The 16,415-nt window shown below is 40.2% G+C and overlaps 1 protein-coding gene across 10 annotated transcripts in view; it reads right to left on the bottom strand.

Annotated features, from left to right (window-relative positions):
- The window catches only part of Mtfr1 (mitochondrial fission regulator 1), a 35,240-nt gene that overhangs the window by 11,829 nt on the left and 6,996 nt on the right, over positions 1–16,415 (bottom strand). For 7 of the 10 annotated variants that reach the window (XM_006232179.5, XM_063281996.1, XM_063281993.1 and 4 more), the window contains 2 exons: positions 8,047–8,188; positions 1,418–1,516 (listed from right to left, as the gene is read on the bottom strand). In XM_006232179.5, coding sequence (XP_006232241.1) covers positions 1,418–1,516; positions 8,047–8,112 — 165 coding nt within the window. In that variant the 5' untranslated portion in view covers positions 8,113–8,188. Of the gene's footprint in view, positions 1–1,417; positions 1,517–2,368; positions 2,435–3,444; positions 3,576–8,046; positions 8,189–11,244; positions 11,316–16,415 lie in introns of those variants that run through there. The other 3 variants (XM_063281998.1, XM_006232180.5, XM_063281992.1) reach the window with 3 other exon arrangements.

Genomic DNA, 16,415 nt, shown 5'->3' with positions numbered 1-16,415 from the left:
CCTAGCATGACTTAAATACTGAAAGTCTGTGTGTGCTCCATATACATGTGTCGTGTGTGTGTGTGTGTGTGTGTGTGTGTGTGTGTGTGTGTGTGTGTCCGGCCAGACATAAACTTCAAGTTTATTTGTTAAGGAAAAACAGGCTATTTGCTTTCAGTGGGCATTTTACTTCCAGATATGTGGGTTCCTATAGTGGAAATATAACTCATTACTTGAGTAGTTACATAACTAATCCAATTCCAAAACCACTCCTGAAAATTCAAAAAAAAAAAAAAAAGAAAAAAGAAAAATAAAATAAAATTAAAAAAAAAAGGTCTAGAACAAAATTACCACAAAGAATTGTCAAAATTGAATTACCCAGGGGCCTGTGAGTTGCAGAAGGTTGAATTCACAGTACTAACCTCCCTGCCATCAACTCCTATCCAGGTTATCATAAATTATGTTAGTATTTGTGATCATGGGCATGTATATGTTCTTAAATTGAAGACATAAAAATGCACACTTGTATTACAGGGTTTTGATTTCCTTTTTTGTTATAGAAACAATGTATCATTCATTATGTAGCCGGGGCTAGCCCGAAACTCCCGATCCTGTCTCAGCCTCTAAGGTGCTGGGATACAGGGTATATATTCCCAGCTCTTCCTGTTTTCATTTCATACAACTTAGAAATTCAGAAAACAAAAACTTGGAAGTTCTTTACCTAGCCTTTCACAGAGATGAACTGACAGGATTGCTGCCAGGAAGAAATTCTTATACTTTTTTACAATTATTTAATTACTTGTTTAGTGTGTGTGTGTGTGTGTGTGTGTGTGTGTGTGTGTGACTGTGTGAGTGTCTGTGATAGTGTCTGTGATAGTGTCTGTGTGCCACTGTGAGTGTGCAAATCGGAGGACAACTTAAAAGAGTCACTTTTCTCCTTTCACCATGTGGGTTCCAGGGATCAAACTCCTCGTGCTTTGCATCCTGCTCTCCCCAAGTAACATTTTTAAGTGCAAAGGGTACAGCTAAATGTTAGAATATTTGCCTAGTACATCTAAGGCCCTCAGGTCAACCACCACAAAACAAAAACAATAACAAAAAAGGACTTCTTTAGGATCAGAATAGCTAAAGAAGGCATGACATTAAATAACTACCCAAACGCCAAACTGGTTCAAGGTCACCTGGGAATTAACAACTGTCTTATCACAGGCTTCCCAAGCTTCCCCTAGGCATTTTCAGGGAGGATAAATATTGAGGATCTGGAATAATCACTTCAGAGCAACTAAAATTAGAAAGACCTTGACTTAATCCTCTCTATTTCAGTGTTATTAACAGGAGAAAGCCTCAAAAACAATTGAGTATTTCCAAACACCCTGTGCCTATTCACATTTCTAAGGCACATATAACCATGAAAATATATAAAACACAAACCCAATACCTGAAATTGAACTCTTGGACACTGAATCAGAGATAAGTTGGTACCAATTTTCCTTACAATACTTCGAGATGAACCATATGGTTTTCCAGACCACAGAACCTAAGGAAACAGGAAAAAACCAAATGATTACAAATTTCTCAAATCAATAGTGCAATAATTCATGGGCCTACTGAGTGAATATTAACACAATGATCACAGTTTCAGAATGTTTTAAGTGTTCTAGGAAATAAGCTAAATTCCTCAACTCAGAAATGAGTGGACAATCAGTATTACAGCAAAAAAAAAAAAAAAAAAAAAAAAAAACCTTCACATTAAGATATTATGTAAAAATATAGGCTAGTATCAACATATTTTTATTATGTTTGTATACACACACGTGCACACGCCAGCTGACTTACATATAAATGTCAGAGAACACCTCTGTGGAGTCTATTCTCTCTTGCCACATTCCCTGAGTTCTGGGGATCAAACTCAGGTTGCCCCCCTTGTACAGCAAGCCATCTTAGCAATACCAATATCCTCTAGTAATCTTAAAATAATACTGTACTGGGGAGTACAAACTATTTTCTTACAATTCTACAGAAGAAATGGTCTGAACTTTCTACCCTACTTTCAGTTTTAGAATTTAAAAAAAAAAAAACACAAGAATTTGGAGATGTGAGTCACTTCGGCTATTGGTGATTTTTCAAATTAAATACAAATCTGTATGAAGCCTGAGGAATGGTTTTGTGTCTTGAATATTATTTTTTTTTACTACACAAAGGTGACTGGGCCAGCATTTGTGGGATAAATCCAGCCCCACTTGAAGGGCCTTGTCTTTAAATCTTATAAAATGCTATGTACTTTAGTAGTTGCCACACTGAGCACTGCCCACGCCAGGTGACATAATACACAGTGCACTGGATGATTCCTAAAGCTCGCCGTACAACCCAGGCCATGGATGTCACTTACTAGAGATTTCAGCTGGAATATCACCCTTCTAACACGGAAAAATCTACCCATGTTGAAAGCCTAGACAGGTAAAGAGCAGTTTTTAAAGAAAAGAAATAATTCAAAATTTCATATTCAATTATCTCTTAATAGTAAATAAATACCAATCAGATAAAAATAGACACAGTTCCCTGAAATAGTCAGTCAAATTCTAAATTTAAGGAATGAAATTATGCTACTATATTAAGGTAATTATGAATACTAATTGACCTAGTGGAAACTTTATGATCAACAGTTAGTTCCTATTTACTGTGTGGATATAACACCAAAACCAGATCATATACCATCCTCAAAGTGTATACAGTATATGAAACACTCATAGAAATAGCTTTAAATTCTCAAAGTTTAGTAATTAAATCCAATTTAGAATACTACTATGTATGAGTCAGAGTGAGGTTTGTGGGGGAAAATATGGTGCCCACCCCACCTCAGGCATTTGCCTTTTAAAAGTTTTCCTATCATCTATGGTCCTGATTTTACTAACTTTTATCTTTTATCTTTTTATCCTTTGTTGTTGTTTTCCTTCTTACAAAGGAAAAAATCTGTGTAAGTAAATAAAATTGACAGCACAATTTGGAAATTTGAATCAGCTGACAGATTCAATATTAAAATGTAGATGAAGTTATGCAAATAATTTTTTTCAGAAATAGCCTTTATTGATGGAATTATAAGCTTGTTAAAAAGCATAACAAATGTCAGAAGTGGGCTCTTATTAATAACACACACACACACACACACAAACCCTTACACCCTCAATGCGGATGGTAGTACAATACAGATTCTCCCTTCTCTTACCAAACAGGACAGAAGAAGTTTATCCAAAGAATTTATAAGACAAAGTTACCCTAGTTTACAGAAAGTTATCAATAGCATCAACAATTATATAGAGGACTATCCGCAGTCTTCATTACGTGACAATGAGGAAGAATTTCTAAGAGAGAAATGGTTCTGGTGAGAACCAGAGCAACAAAAAGAAATCACCAACCAAGGAAGAATATGGGAAAGTCATTATAGAACACAATCCTTAAGCTTTTTACCTTATACATTTTAATAGGTCTTGATCTTTTAAAATAAAACCCATGTCTTTCTCAAATCTCCCATTTAGTCACAAGCCAAAGCTCCACTGTGATGTAGGAAAAGCGGAATGCTGTTTGTGCATCATAATGTAACAATTACCTTGTGTGAGGTGAGCCTCCACCTCTCTAGGAAACAAATTCCTGTCCAAGGAGGAAGACAGACCAGAAAGAAAACCATGGAAGGGACCTGCCCAGGTCAGGGCCCCTGCTTCTGCCAGCTTCCAGCAACCCTCACTAGCGAGTGGCTTCCCATCTGTTTAACATCAGCAGGAAAGAAGCCAGGTGCTTTCAGGAAGAGAAGTGGCCAGTGATTCAGCTTTTAATTATACGGAATAAGTAAACTGTTTAGGCCTTGCCTACAAAGTTAGAACAGACTGCTTTGTCATTACATTTTAAAGCACACACAGTAAACGAACATAATGCTGCTCTTCTGATCCTTGGGAACTAACTGCCCAGTACTTAGTATGAAAACAATAATACGAAGCAAGGGACAATGTAATAATGACTGGAATATTTAGAAAGAAAAGTCACAGCCTCCATTAGATGGTAAGAAAGGAGAGGAAACAGCAGCTAACTTCCGGGAAGTCTGACATGAGGCCCTGACACTTGATTCTTTCTTTCTCCCCCACCCCCTTTTAAATACAGCCCTCACAGTGGGGAGAAATTGTAAATGGCTCAGAAGAAACAGTGAACAGATGGCACTGAAAAGTCACTGTCTGTGCCCTGGGAGGCTGCATGGCCTGAGTGTACCTCCTACCCTGACTTGTGGCTGAAATGTGCTTCTCGGTATACTAGTTTGGAGAGGGCAGACGCTAAAGAGAAACCGCCATCAAATTTTTCTCAGATGAAAGAGTAGGCAGAGAGAGAACTGTCACTACTAGAACATTTGATTTAACTAATAAGTCAGTTCAAGTCACCTCTGAGAGACACTGTGCACTGATTATCTACAAAAACTGCTTATAAATAATCAACAATGGCTGTGTGTGTGTGTGTGTGTGTGTGTGTGTGTGTGTGTGTGCGCGCGCGCGCGCGCATGTGCCTGTCTAGGAACGACAGTCCACAACATTTAGCAGCAGGGTTGGAAAGTGATGGCAGCAAGGAAAAGACAAGAGAAAAGCAATGTGTTCTCTTTTGGGTCGTGAAATGCTACTGGAGAAGTGTTGATGCTGTTGGAAGCTGTCATCCGTCCCTGCTCAACATAGGAATCCATTGGAAACTATATATTATTTGAAAAAAAATTTAGTCAAACAATAAGCTTCATTCTAATACTTTCCTCAAACTATATGATATAGTTTCAGTCTGATATCCCTGAAATTATTTGTAAATTAACATGTGCATATAACATTGGGGGGAGGAGAAATACAAACCATTAGTCACAGTTTTTAAGGAGATTCAATAAATACAAATTCCTAATTCCAAAGGAGCCAAGAAATAATTTAAAAACATGCTGGTATTCAACCACCCAGATACACACACCACATACAATAGTAGAATCCCTAACCAGAGGAGGTTTCTTTTCAGTTCTCCCAGCCACACTCTCGTTTATGCTCTTCCCCCAAAGCATAAACTGCTAACTAGGGAATAATTGAAGTGTATGAATACATTGCTAATACAATTCACATATTGCCTCTAACTTTTCAAGTATAAACTGCTGGAACCAGTTCCAGTCATATTCAAATGACTGGTGGTTCACACTCTAATACCATCACTCTGGAGACTAAGACAGGGGGATCTTGAGTTCATGTCCAGCATGGTCTAAATATAAGACTGTCTCAAAAAGTCTAAATATAAACACATATTTTGAAACTTTTCCTTTAGGACAACCATATAGGATAGAGAAAGAATTCAAACATCATGAAGATGTTGTAAATACAAACAGCTGTTGGAAGTGTAGCTACTGAAGTAGCTCAGCCCATAAAGACTGTAGCTCAGCCTGTGACCTGAGTTCAATACCCAGAACCCACATTGTGGACGAAGAGAACCAACTCATCAAATTTAAACTTTAATTTTTTACACTTGTTTGTGTGTGTCCGTATATTCTAGCATGGGTAGGCTTGCAGGGATTGTAAGGAGACTTGCAAAACGTTCTTCCACTATGTGAGTTGCAGGGACGGAACTCTAGGTCATCAGGCTTGATACCTGCTAAGTCACTTTGCTGGCTAGGATCTGTCTTTTTCCTTTGTCCAATTAGGGCTGTCCTCCAATGTAAATGTACTTGTTGTGGTGTGTGAGCACATATGTGCACACAAACACACACACAAATGTTAAAAAAAAAATGTTGAGGGATTAGAAAGATGGTTCAGCAGTTAAAAGTACTAGCTATCCTTCCAGGGAACCTGGTTTAATTCCCACCCCTCACAGGGAGGCTCACAAATAATGGTCTCTAACTCTAGTTCCAGGGGAACTGGTACCCTTTTCTGGTCTCCTTGGCACCAAGCACAAAGTGATGCATGTGCAAGCACACATATACAGGCAAAACATCCATACACATAAGCAAAATATTGACAAAAAAAAAAAAAAAAAAAGTCGAGCCAGGCATTATGGCACACACCTTTTAATCCCAGTCAAGAGGTAGGTAGATCTCCATAAACTGTAGGCTAGCCTGGTCTACATAGTTCCAGAAGATTGAGAGTTACAAGAGTTATAGAGTGAGGCACTGTTTACAAAAAAAAAAAAAAAAAAAAAGGAAAGCGAGGTGGAAGGCAGTGAAAAGAGATACAGCACAGCCTAGAGCAGCATGAAGCCTTGACTGGATCTGCCAATTTATTGTCTATAAACAAATCATTATTCCTTACACTTCTACTTTCTCATCTATAAAAGAGATATATTTCATCAACCTCTGAGTATTAAATGAGTTAAGGCATTCATAAGGGCTTCTTCCCTTTCTTTTAGAAGTACTAAAATACACTAAAAGGAGGAAGGACTGTGGACTCAAAGCTGGTCTCTGCCTTGGGTAACTGGACAAGGCAGCCAAGCTAGGAAGCTCAGTTTTCCTCTGTAAGGAGGAGTGGTTCGAATGTGAAAGCATTGGGCACTGCATACTGGCTTACTAAACTAACCGGGGATGGTGGTTACAGCATTGTTAATGTCACAGTAAAACACAGGGGTAAATGGAATGTAATCCCCATTACTCAGGAAACTGAGGGACTACAGTTGCATGTTCAAAACCAAACTGAGCAAGTTTGTTAGTATCTTATAACACAGTTTCCTTTTGTTTTTTTTTTTTTTAAAAGGGGATGGGAAGTTGCTGGTACAATGAGTCAACAGTTAAAGGGGCTTGCCCAAGATTGGCAACTTGAGTTTGATCCCTGAAACCCACATAAAATCAGAAGGAGAGAACTGATCCACAAAGTTACCCTTTAACCTCTAACATGTGCTATAGTATGCATGAACATACATACATCATACACATATACACCATGTTTTTAAAAAGGGAGCTGGGAGCTGGAGATGTAGGTCAGAGGTAGAGCCATGCCTAGCATGTTCCAGGCCCTAGGTCCAGTGTCCAATGTAGCAAATGAATGCACACACACAATAGACTCCAGCCAGAAAGATGGCTCAGCAGGGAAAAACCCTTGGTGCCAAGCTCAATGAGCTGAGTCCCATCCCTGGAATCTACATAGTAGAAGAACCAAGTCCTTCAAGCCTTTCTGATGCTTGAACACATGCACAATGAATGTTTTAAAAAGTTGTTCATCTTTTTAAAATGAGGACGCAGATGAAACAGGTAAAGGAGGCCAGTTTGGGCTTCTAGGACAATTTAAGACTACTATCAAGTTCACGTTCATGCCACATTCTTGAGAAAACACACAATGTTACCCACCTGATCCCTGTTTCACTGTATGTGTGTCGGTCCCTTTTTTATTCCCTTGATGTCCCTATCCAGACAGATACTGCCATCTAATCCATGGTTAACCATACTGGCAAGTACTCTTGTTCCTAGTTTAGGGATGAAAATCTGAGTTTGAAACCAGCCTGGCCTATTTATTAACTTACAAGACAGCCTGGGACAAACTGGGATCTTGAATATATTTTTAAAAATTTATAAAATCATAATCTCCAAAATAAATAAAATCATCAGGTGGTGGAGGCACACACCTTTAAAGCCAGCATTCAGGAGACAGAGGCGGTGAATCTCTGAGTTCGAGGACAGCCTGGTCTACAGAGTGAGTTCCAGAATATTCAGGGTTACACAGAGAAACCCTGTCTCAAAAAAACAAAACATAAAAAAATAAGTAAAAGTCTATGGCAAAGAATTATATAATAGGCTAAATTTCCTCTGTATTGTTACATTTTAAAACACTGTACTGGAAACAGACCCATTTCTGTGATTTAAACAATAATCAAATCACACCATACAAACAATAAACGTAAATGTCAAAGGTTCTATCATTGGGGTTGGGGATTCAGCTCAGTGGTAGAGCGCTTGCCTAGCAAGTGCAAGGCCCTAGGTTCCGTCCCCAGCTCCGGAAAAAAAGAAAAAAAAAAAGGTTCTCTCATTTTCTCAGAAAAGCCTCAGGAATTCTAAATTTCTGGATTTTAGGATGGGCTGTGAACACTCACCGACTGCATGCTGACCCCAACTCGCTGAAACCACATCCTCATCAGGCACTTAATCCAGCCCAGCATGGAGATGGCTGAGTCTTCCCAACCTGCAGGTCAAGTACTTCAGGCATCCATAGCAGCACATGGTCCATAGAGCACACTGAAAATTTCAATGCAAATACTGAGTGTAGTATAAACAATTTACATCTGAGTAGTAAGATGAGGTCATTTTTATTTAGAATCTCTGCTTACATGTCTCACAAAGTAAGCTTAAAATACAACACCTCAAAACTTAGAGAAAACAAAATTTACACATTTACGCATCTTAGCATGTTTACACGGTAGCACACCTAATAATCGCAGCACTCAGAAGTCAAAGGCAGGCAAAGGACCAGGCAGCCTAGTCCACACAGTTCCAGGATAGCCAGGGCTATTCTGTCTCACAAAATAAAAATAATTTATAAAAATAAAATATAATAACAACAACAAGAACATAAGCGTGACACAAGGATATGATGTTGTAATGTGAAATCATGCAGCATATCCAACACTAACCAGAACATACATGTCTTCATTACTTTATAAAAATCCCCATGACTAGACCTTAGATCAGATACATTGTAGTATCTCCTTGTTCTATGCAGGTTATATGAAAATTCTTCTTTGAGTCAAAAAGAATTTAAAAACAAATTCTCGAAACTGTCAAAACAGAAATGAGTGTTTTTATAAAGCAGTCAGATGTGGCAAACCTCACATGTAAATCCCAGCATTTGGAGAAAAAGGCAGGAGAATCAGTTGTTCAAAGCCATCCTAAACTACAAGAATCTTGTGGCAAAAACAACTTCATGAGTGTGGTAGCACAGAGGAGACTGAGGCAGAGGATCAGCGTATGAGGCACAGGGCCTACATAAGAATATACCACCAGCAAATAAGACAAACAGCAGCATCCCACCACCATTTTCATAGATTAGTCACTCCTGCAATTCAACACTTCCCAGGCACAGGAAGAACTGAGAGTTGCCAGCCTTAACTACACAGCAGGACACCGGCTGCATATCTTTTTTTACTTCCAGTTTTTTGAGACAAGGTTTCTCTGTGTAGCCCTGGCTGTCCTGAAACTCTCTCTCTGTAGGCCAGCTGGCCTTGAACTCCGAGATCTATCCCTACTCCCCATCCTCTACCTCCTCCATGCCCCCCACTTCCCCACTTTTCTTTCAACACAAGGTCTGCCCTTGGCCTGGAACTTGCCTGAGCAGGGTATACTTGGCTGGTTAGCAAGCCCCAGGGATCTGCCTATCCCTCCTCCCAGTGCTTGGATTACAAGCATTCATTATCCACAGTTCAGTTGGGTTCTGGGGATTAAATTCGGGTCCCTGTGTTTACCAACTGACCTAGGCGGCCTGAGTTGTTTTTTGTTTTTTTGCTTGCATTTTTTTTTCAGTCAGGATCTATTGGAATCCAAGCTAGTTTTAACTCACTGCATAAAGTGACTTTGTATTTCTGATCCTGCCTCTGCTTCTTGAGTTCAGTTTATAAGTATGTGCACCAAACCTAGCCACATTTCTTTATTTTTAATACTACATTGGTCAGGGTTCTCAAGAAAATCAGAACCAGTAAGATGTCCCAGGATATAAAGAATTTTATGAAATACTGATTCATTCAACTATAGAAATTGTCATGTCAAATCAAAATGGGCGGTTAATGACCTCCACTGTGCTCTAAGGAACATCCCAACTCCACATATTCATCACTCACTCACCATGGAGTTTCTCTAGGCCATGCTCATTTCTAATGGAAAACTGGCTAGCCACTGGAATACTGCTGTTTCTTCAGACTTCTCTAAAACAGTTCCGCTCACTATTACTTTAAATGCGTCAATGTTGCTTCCTGCCAATTTCTCCCTTAAAACAAAACAAACCCCTCAAACAGATTATATGGCAAAAGAATGGCCCCTTGGCTTTCTTCTTTTTTTTTTTTTTTTAATTTTTATGCTCTGTTTGCAAGTCTGCCAGATGCATGTGAGAGCCTGAAGAAGACCTGAGGACAGCACCAAACCCCCTGGGGCTGTATCTGTAAAGAGGAGTTTTTCAGCCTCCTAACATGGGTGCAGGAAACTGAACTCAGTTCTCTGGAAAGCAGCAAGTGTACCTCCCAGCTGAGCTCTTTCCAACTCTGGCTCTGAACCTGTGACTCTTGGTCACTTAGGACATGCAAGCCAGTGCTGCAGTTCAGCTTGACTTTCACTAAGCCTTCACTCCACGCCCTTCCCTGAAAGTAATTCTGCACACTTGACTGTCAATGATGGTGCTGCCAAATGCTTGTAAGAGTCTGACTCTCACACAGATGCTGCCACTCTCAGAAAGACATCAACAGGTCAGACAAGCACAGGCACATGCTTGTCATCCCTAAATCCATAGGAGGGCAAAAGATCAGTCAAGCCCCCCCCACCCCACCCCCGCACCCTGCCCCCCCCCACCGGCAGCACGGTGAGTGTGAGTTCTGCCTAGGCTACATGAGACAAAAAGGGCAAAACTACAGGGAAGAGGATATGGCTGATAGGAGGTGTCAGCAGAGCTCCAGGGCCCCTGGACACCGGTGGTTCTACTTCTTGGCACAGATACTCGTGTGCTGACTTTGTAAAAATTCACCAAGATGTTTACAAACTTTTCTGGAGTGTAAGTTATACTTCAAGTAAACTTTTTAAAATATAGCCTTGTTTTGTTGGTTGTTTGAGGCAGGGTCTGTAGGGGAGGTTGGACAGGAATCAGTACAGGACACACCTAGACACCAACTTTATTACCATGGAGGGGCAATTAGGAGGAGGATGCCTCTGAATCAGGCAAAGGCAGACAGTAAGCAGCAGTGACAAGTGTTTCGGCAGGAGTGGTTTTTAAGGGGAAAAGGGGGGTAGGGTAGTCTGTGTTAGGGTGAGTTATTAAGTCTTGATTGGACAGATTAGCCAAATAAGAACATTGGTGTTTTGTCTCAGGAAAGTCAGTGGCCAAAAGATGGAATAGCCCTTGGGGGCTAGCTTTAGACGTGTAATCTAACAGGAGAAGGAAAGGGGGAAAGGGCAAAACCTATCACCATGTTTGCCCTGATTGGGCCTGCAAAAGCAGGTTTCATTGTCTCTCTACGAAGCCATAGATGATGGCCTGGAACTCAGTTTGTAGAAACTCAGTATGTAGACCTGGTTGGTTCAATTCAGACATCTACCTGCCTCAGCCTCCCAAGTGCTGGGATTGAAGACATCATGGTCAGTCTGTGGCCAGCCTGGACTACATGAGACCCTGCCTCAGAAAAAGAGCAAAATTACACCACACCCAGCTAAAATACAGCCTCAGAACAAGTTACACAACAAAGAAGTTTTTGCTATACATACTCTGTACATACTTGGCAGTGCTTTTAAAGGTTATGAATAGACCACAGAATATTATAAAATAGTATGTATATATAGTTATATACTGACTTGAAGGTCCATTTACATTATATATTGTTACAAACATTATCATCTGAACATTATCATCTCATTTTTATAAAATTCCTCGACTTTTATTTTTCTTATACACAGAAAGACATATATCAAACTATTAAAGCTGACAAGAGTGGACAGAAACACTTTTCTCCCTCATATAGTCTTTACTATTTAGCCAAAGTATGTTTACTTTCTTACTTAAAACCAAGATTTAGGCAGAGACAGATGGAGCTCTTCAAGTATGAGGCCAGCCTGTTCTATAGACTGAGCTCCACAGGCCAGCCAGGAGTACATAGCAAGACATCACCTGAAACTGAAAACAACAGAAACACACAAAGCTTGGGATCTGTGGTGAGTTCCCATAACCCTGTTCCTGCAGGATGAAGCTTTGATAGGTCAGGGATTCAGGGTTACCTTCAGCTTCAGTCAATCTGAGGTCAAGATAAGATTCCCCATGCACACTTACACCAAATCTAGCGCTGAGGGCTGTAATATGCACAAAACCCCAGGTTCAGTCCTTAGTATCACCAGAAAGAAATCTAAAACCCAGTATTCAAGAAGCTGCAGCCGAAGGCTACACATACCCAGGCTGACTCTCACTCACAGAACCCTATAGCTGTTATCTGGACAGTTCTTTTTTCTTCACAGTATGAAAGGCTTCACAACACAACTGTGCAGCTGCCCCCTGGCCTACTCAGCAATAATCTCCTAATCAGTCTTCACCCTCATATTCTTCCACCAAAAGCATCCAAGGGTCACTTCACTCTTAGATTTCCTAATTTCAGTTATTTCTTCTTTGAAATTCATAAATTCAACTTCCAACAATTTAATAAGCTTTTTTACACATCTCTATCCTAACTGCCCCCTCTACACTCTCCAGAATAGCTGTTTCAAACTTATCTATGCTATCTGCTATAGTTTGACTATGCCCTCCAATATTTGTGTTTTGTTTTGCGCCTTTCTGAAACAAGGTGTCTTGTAGCCCAGGTTGGCCTCATTCTCATTATGCTAGCAAAGATGGCTTTGATTTCCCTCTTCCTAAACAACAGAATTACAAGAGTACTTGTTGCTCTTGCAAAGGACCCAGGTTCTTGAGTTCAGTTCTCAGCACCCACATGGCAGCTCTAACAACCCCACCTATAACTCCAGCGTCACAGATCTGAGGCTCTTTTGGCCTCAGAGGGTATTGTATGCACATGGTGTACATAAAGGCACTCACACATAAAACAAGTATTTAAAAACCCAAACAAGCGTGATCCACCATGCCTGGGTCCCCACAACAATAGTGTTTATGATAGAAATCTAATCCCCAAATAGTAATAATCTGGACGGAAAGACTAACTTGTGTTCAATGAGAAAATCTGCTCTACTGAGTTTAAAGCTAGTGGAGGCTACACAACACTCAGTCTCAAACAAAGCAAAGCAAAACAAGAGGTGATCTGAGTACGAGGTCAGGTGGACAGAGAGGGTGTGTCAGTGCAGTTAGTTTCTGACTAGGAGAACCAGTTTAACACCTGTATGCACGCCATCTCCCCAGCCTCCCTCTCTTGCTGTTCCTTTCCCCCACCGGACAATGTGACTGTCCCAGGAGCAGGTGCCAAGGTGCTGCACTTCTTTCTCCAAAACAGCTAAATAAATCCTTCCTGGATGTTCTGTTAAAACAGCAGAAAGTGGGCTATCTCTTAAATCCACCTTCCTCTCCATTTCTCAGCAAACAGAGCAACACACTGGTAAGTCAACTGAGTAAAAACCCCACAGGGCCCTGCCACAGATTCATTTGTATTTGTGCAGCATTTACTGTACCCTTGGTCGCTCTTGTCCCTCATTCCAAACAAATGGTCAGTGTCCTCTACCCTGTCACTTCTTACAACACCAAAAACATCCCGCATAGCAAAAATCCCCTCTTCACCTTATTAGGTCCATCACTATTTTCTAGTTTCTCCCACCTGCATTTAAAACCTGAAATTGAAAACTTGCCTCCCAAATCTGTTGTCCATGTTCTTACTTGAGAAAATGGTATCACAGTTAGTCCATTTTTTTCTTTCATTTTCTGTAATCAAGTTGTCGTCACCAGATACCATCTCACTGTCTTTGTTCTTAGAAACCTTCACAACCATAAATAGACAGGTGTTCCCTCCTCCCATGCACTGTTACCCTAATTTGTTCTGATCTGGTCAGTTCTTTGTCGTCCTCTCTGCATCCTTCACAGTCTACACGTTGATAGTCATTAAAGTAACTCCAAAGTTTCAATATACTCTTCATCTTTCAATGTGTAGTCAATATTCTACTTACCAACTATCTCCTATACTAATTAGGTCTCACTAATGCTTTGTTTCAGCTTAGCTATGCCTCCTCCTCTAAGAAGTCCTTCCTGATCAACCAGAATTCAGAGCCTCCTGGGCATGTGGGCAGTGATGGCACACACCTTTGGTCCCAGCACACCAAAGGAGGAGGAGGGTGGATCCTGAGTTCAAGACCAGCCTGTTCTACAGAGTTCCCTTACAGCCAGGCCTACACAGAGAAACCCTGTTTTGAAAAAAACAAAACAAACAAACAAAAACCCTCCTGTGCATTAGCATATTAAAATAATATGCCCAAATTGTTTTCTTGTTCATCTGACTTAATCAGTTTGGATAGATACAATAGCTCAGCGTTTAGGACAGTGTGTAATAGCTGTTCAAATATTTAGTGGCTATCAAGACATATATATACTGGCAACCTCTAATCCCAGTATGTGGGAGGGTGACACAGGGGAATCAAGAGTCGAAGGAAATGGAAACAAGATGGCTCAGGGGTAAAGTGCCTACTGTCATGCCCAAAGACCCACACTGGATTCCCAGGACCCACACAATGGAAGGGAAAAATGTAATTAAAATTTTAAAAAAAGGGGGGGGGTTCAAGACCAGCTTGAATTAGACAGGGAGACCTACAAATACATGTTATATAAACATAAATGCATATATACACACTTATACATGTATGTGTATAATACATACATACATATATACATATCTATATGATGTTTGCTTCTATGAGTTAGGTAATATTCAAACTCTCCTCTCGCTTGAGCCAAATAAATTAGGTGGAAAAAGAAAAAAATAAAACTCCTGACCCTGAAACCACCAGAGATCTATTAAGAATGGGAAGGATAACCAAGTCAAGAGCTGGTTTACCAGGCACAAGAGCAAATTCCTTTAATTTCTGCACCTCAGAGGTAGAAGCAGGATGGTTGTGATTTCATGGACAGTTTGGGTGATATATAAAAACCTTTATAGGGCTAGAGAGATGGCTCAGCGGTTAAGAGCACTGACTGCTCTTCCAGAGGTCCTGAGTTCAATTCCCAGAAACCACATGGTTGCTCACAACCATCTGTAATGGGATCAGATGTCCTCTTCTGGTGTGTCTGAAGACAGCTACAGTGTACTCATATAAATAAAATAAATTTGATAAAATTTCTTTAAAAAAAAACCTTTATAAAAACAAAAGCAAATAATAAATGAGAGTCTATTAAGTGTAAAAAAAAATACAGTGTGCTGATGAAATTCATTAAGAAAATAGAAAAATACATTAGCACTATCAGGAATTAAGAAAAGACACTAGTACATTTCCTATAGATAAGAAAATCACAAAGAAAAAGGGCAAAACACTAAAACACTGAAAGGAGTTATGGTGGCTACCTTTGATTCAATCTGGGTAATTGACAGTTGTTTTCTGATATGCAAACTTTCTTTCCTTGGATGAATATTACATGAATGTTATGTTTTGTGATAGACTTACATATAATGTACGTTATACTTCATGTGATGGCTAATTTCCATCCAGCTTGAATTTTCCCCCTAACACTGATACACACATACATACATCATACATACACAAACACACACACATTCATGTATATAAATTTAAGTGTTCATATATGACAGCTAATCTTGTCAATCTGAATATAACCGGAATCAACTAGAACCCAGGCAGCTGGGTATACCTGTGAAGGATTTTCTTGGTTGGACATTTGAGGTGGAGACCCACCCTGTCATGGTTTGAATATGCTTGGCCCAGGCAGGGAGTGGCACTATTTGGAGTTATGGTCTTATTAGAGTAGGTGTGTCACTATGGGCATGACACATTCTAAGACCCTCATCCTAGCTTCCTGGAAGTCAGTATTCTGCTAGCAGCCTTCAGATGAAAATGTAGACCTCTCAGCTCCTCCTGTACCATGCCTGCCTGGATGCTGCCATGTTCCTGACTTGATGATAATGGACTGAACCTCTGAAACTCTAAGCCAGCCCCAATTAAACGTTGTCCTTTATAAGAGGTGGCTTGGTCTTGGTATCTATTCAGAGCAGTAAACCCTAAGACACACCCTACATGGGCCACACTTTCTATGTAGCAGCCTACATAAAGGTATGGAAGAAGGAAACGGTTTTGCCTGTTTGTGCTCACTCTCACTGTCCTATTGTTGGTGTATTCATTCACTGGTGCTACAACTTCTTTGGGATTCCAACGTAGACCAAAAAGACTGGCACCTCTCTAGGGGCTGCTGAGACATCCAGTCTCATGGACTAAACAGCTCCTTGTTGCTTCTATGAGGAGATAGTTATTGTTGGACTAATGGGATCATAGCCAATCCAATAAATCCAGCTTGGACTACAGAGTGAGTTCCAGGACATCCAGGGCTACACAGTGAATCCTTGTCTTGGGGGAAAAAAATAAAAAACAAAGACAAAAACAAACAAACAAACAAAAACCCAACAGGTTTCAAGCCGCATGTTACTTGTATATACAGTTTTAGGGCTGTTTAGTCTTAGATGACCAATTGTTGAGCTCTTCCCTGGCTGGATCTGACCTGAAAGCCTCCTCCCCTCAGGACTAGCTTCCCTGGTACCAGGAGGTGCCATATAAGTTTCCGAAGGAG

The sequence above is a fragment of the Rattus norvegicus genome, chromosome 2 (assembly GCF_036323735.1).
Source record: "Rattus norvegicus strain BN/NHsdMcwi chromosome 2, GRCr8, whole genome shotgun sequence".
Lineage (NCBI taxonomy): Eukaryota > Metazoa > Chordata > Mammalia > Rodentia > Muridae > Rattus > Rattus norvegicus.
The sequence above is the reverse complement of the archived record's forward strand: the minus strand, read 5'-3'. Positions and strand labels throughout refer to the sequence as shown.